Here is a 2,870-nt window from a genome sequence, read left to right as displayed (position 1 = left end):
CCCCTTTCTCACCTGGTGGCTCGTGTTCCTCAGACAAAGCCAGCAGGAAAGGGCAGAAGAAGCAGATTCCCGAGGAGGAAGCTCCAGCTGAGCCCCCACCTACCGCAGACTCAGGACCTGACGCTGGTAATGCGCAGGATGAGCAGAGCAGCGATGATGACAGCAGCAGCGACGATGAGAAGTGAGGACTGAGAGGGGGGTGTGTTCTCCCCCAGCTCCACAGCCCTGCAGAGCGGGGAGCTGAGGACCCCAGCCCTGACCACTCTCCTCTCCGCAGGCCACTGACACCGGTGGGGAGGACGCGGGGCCATGTTTTTAGGTGGTGCCCATCGAGAACCCGGGTGAGTGCGGGGGTGCTGTCAGGACTCCTGTGCACCCAGTGATGCCACCCGAGTCCCTCTGCAGGGACAGGAGGCAGGGTCAGACGGTGCTGATCTGGGCTGGCAGGGCTGCTTACTGCTCCTGGGTCTCGGGCTGCTCGCAGATAGGCTGAGCTTTAATTTCTCCATATGCTGCAGTGAAAAGAGCCCGTGTCCTGGACGCTGAGGGCCTGGCGCTGGGTTCTGTCATCGCCACCTCCAAAAAGGCCAGGCGGGACCTGATTGACGACTCCTTCAACAGGTAATGGCTGCTGTGGGTGCTGGAGGGGGAGCGGCGTCGGGTCTCCCACCACGAGAGAGAGACCATGGGGGGTGGCAGATATATTGGTGTTGGGACCCCATCCACTCACAACTCACCTGAGTCCCCCCGCTCCCAGGTATTCCTTCAATGAGGATGAGGGAGAGCTGCCGGATTGGTTCACGGAGGAGGAGAAGCGGCACCGGTGCAAGCAGATACCCGTGGACCGGCAGACGGTCGAAGCGTATCGGCAGCGCTGGCGTGAAATCAACGCCCGCCCCATCAAGAAGGTGGCAGAGGCCAAGGCCCGCAAGAAGCGGCGGGGGGGGGGGGCGGTTTTTCGCCTCCGATCCCTCCCGTCCCTCACCCTCACTGTCCCTACAGATGCTGAAGAAGATGGAGCAGATGAAGAAGAAAGCAGAGGCCGTGGTGAGCACGGTGGATATCTCAGAGAGGGAGAAGGTGGCCCAGCTGCGACGGTGAGTGGCGAAGCTGGGATCCAGATCCTTCGTGTTGTGCTGGGCTGGTGCCCTGTCCCCGGAGCCACGGCGTGGGGACAGCTCCTGCGTGTCACCCAGCAGGGCTGGCAAAGGCTGGGCTGGTGGCTGAGGGCTGGGAGAGCAAGAAAGGGACCCTCATCTTGGGGCACAAAGGCCCAGAGTGCAGGGACACAATGTTGGTCTTTGGACACATCCCAAAGGCAAACGGCTGGAGCGAGAACGCGGTGCCGGGGTCTCAGTCTCACCTTGTCCCCTTCTTCCGCAGCATCTACAAGAAGGCTGGGCTGGCCAAGGAGAAGCGGCACGTCACCTACTTGGTGGCTAAGAAAGGCGTCGGACCCCGGGTGCGTCGTCCTCCCGGCGTCAAGGGCCAGTTCAAGGTTGTTGACAGCCGCCTGAAGAAGGATGTGAGGGCTCAGAAGCGTAAAGAACAGAAGAAAAAACGCCATTAGTGACGCGAGACCGGCTCCATCCTCAGCGAGGGACTCGGCTTGGGGGACGGGGCTGGGGTGGCTCCCTTTCTCCAGAGCAGCCAGCTCACCCTGCCGCTCTCCTCCAGCGTGCGGACAGGGCTGTGACTTAACCACACATTCCTCTTCAACCGTGCCTTGATGTGACATTGCCTCCTGTCCCCCGGTGGGGCAGGGAGGGTTTATTTGGCCCCAGCGCTGTATCATCAACGCCTTCCCATGCTCACAGTGTGGCCGCATCTCCAGGTCTCTCGCTGCCGGCGCGGCTGGGACACTTGCTCTCTGAAGATGGCACGAGCATCCACACCAGCCCTCGCTGTCCCCAGAGAGGCTGTGGCTCAGGGGGACGCATTTGTCACTGAAGTTGGACAGTGGGTGCTGAGCCCTGAGGCAGAGGGATGTCAGTGGTCTGCACAGAGCAGCTCCTCGGTCCCAGCAGAATTAAACCCTGATCTGAGGATGCCCTGGGCTGTCCCCTGTGTCTTGAGGAGGTGAGGGGCTGGCGCCGGGAGCTGCCTGGTCCCTTCGTGCGCTGTTCGATGGAGAGGAGCAGAGGGCGGATGGGGCTGCACACCTCTGCCAACGGTGCTAGGAGAACAATTACAAATCAGCTGCTCTCCTGACAAAGTATCTGTCTAATTAAAAAATAGCTTTTTGTGCATCCTCTCAAAGCTGCCAGCATGAGCAACTGTAGTAGATTCTTCTTCTCTCCTTGGGATTGCGTTAATAGAAACATTTTCCTGACTGCCTCCTTCTCTCTTAAAGCAATATATTGGATTTTCTAATTTGTTCTAACAAAGTAAAGTTCAAAACAGTGATGACATAGAAGAAAAAAACATACTTTTTACCAAAAGGTATGATAATCTTCATAGGGACAGTGGAAATATTTTACATAAAAACATTGTTTCAAATTTCAAATAACTCTTACGGAAAGGAAATGGAGAACTACCTGCTCCAGGAGCCCACCTGCCTCGCCCTGCTGCATTTTAGCTCTGGCAAAGCAGCTCGACAGCGACTTACTCACCCAGCACCCAGCCAGCCTGACCCCCACCCTCCCTGCCCCAACCAGCACAGTCCCCTGCAGCCCCCCCTCCCCGCCACCCCTCTGTTTGTACCCCTGGGGCTGTGGGACCCAGCAAGTTCAGGAAAAGAATGAGCAAGAGAAAAGATGCCTTTGAGCAAATGTATTTATTTAGACCCAGGGCAGGGGCTTCTTCGTCAACAAGTGTCTGAAACTGTTGTGATGGGATTGTGGGGGTGTCCCCAGGTCCCTCTTGGTGAC

At 58.0% G+C, this 2,870-nt stretch overlaps 2 protein-coding genes across 2 annotated transcripts in view; one reads left to right on the top strand and one right to left on the bottom strand.

Moving 5' to 3' along the window:
* LOC104468255 (pre-rRNA processing protein FTSJ3-like) overlaps positions 1–1,570 on the top strand; it is a gene marked incomplete at its 5' end in the record, with an annotated part of 5,007 nt that extends 3,437 nt beyond the window's left edge. Inside the window, 7 exon segments of the mRNA XM_010082312.1 lie at positions 34–181; positions 278–303; positions 306–341; positions 519–621; positions 758–953; positions 1,003–1,097; positions 1,384–1,570. Coding sequence (XP_010080614.1) covers positions 34–181; positions 278–303; positions 306–341; positions 519–621; positions 758–953; positions 1,003–1,097; positions 1,384–1,570 — 791 coding nt within the window.
* Positions 1,571–1,811: 241 nt separating this feature from the next.
* Positions 1,812–2,870, bottom strand: part of LOC104468254 (murinoglobulin-2-like) — a gene marked incomplete at its 5' end in the record, with an annotated part of 2,883 nt that continues 1,824 nt past the window's right edge. The window contains one exon of the mRNA XM_010082311.1: positions 1,812–1,870. Within this exon, the coding sequence (XP_010080613.1) occupies positions 1,812–1,870 (59 nt within the window). The remainder of the gene's footprint in view (positions 1,871–2,870) is intronic.

This window comes from Pterocles gutturalis, unplaced genomic scaffold (genome assembly GCF_000699245.1).
Source record: "Pterocles gutturalis isolate BGI_N339 unplaced genomic scaffold, ASM69924v1 scaffold24969, whole genome shotgun sequence".
Classification (NCBI taxonomy): Eukaryota; Metazoa; Chordata; class Aves; order Pterocliformes; family Pteroclidae; genus Pterocles; species Pterocles gutturalis.
This window is presented reverse-complemented; position numbering and strand designations above follow the sequence as displayed.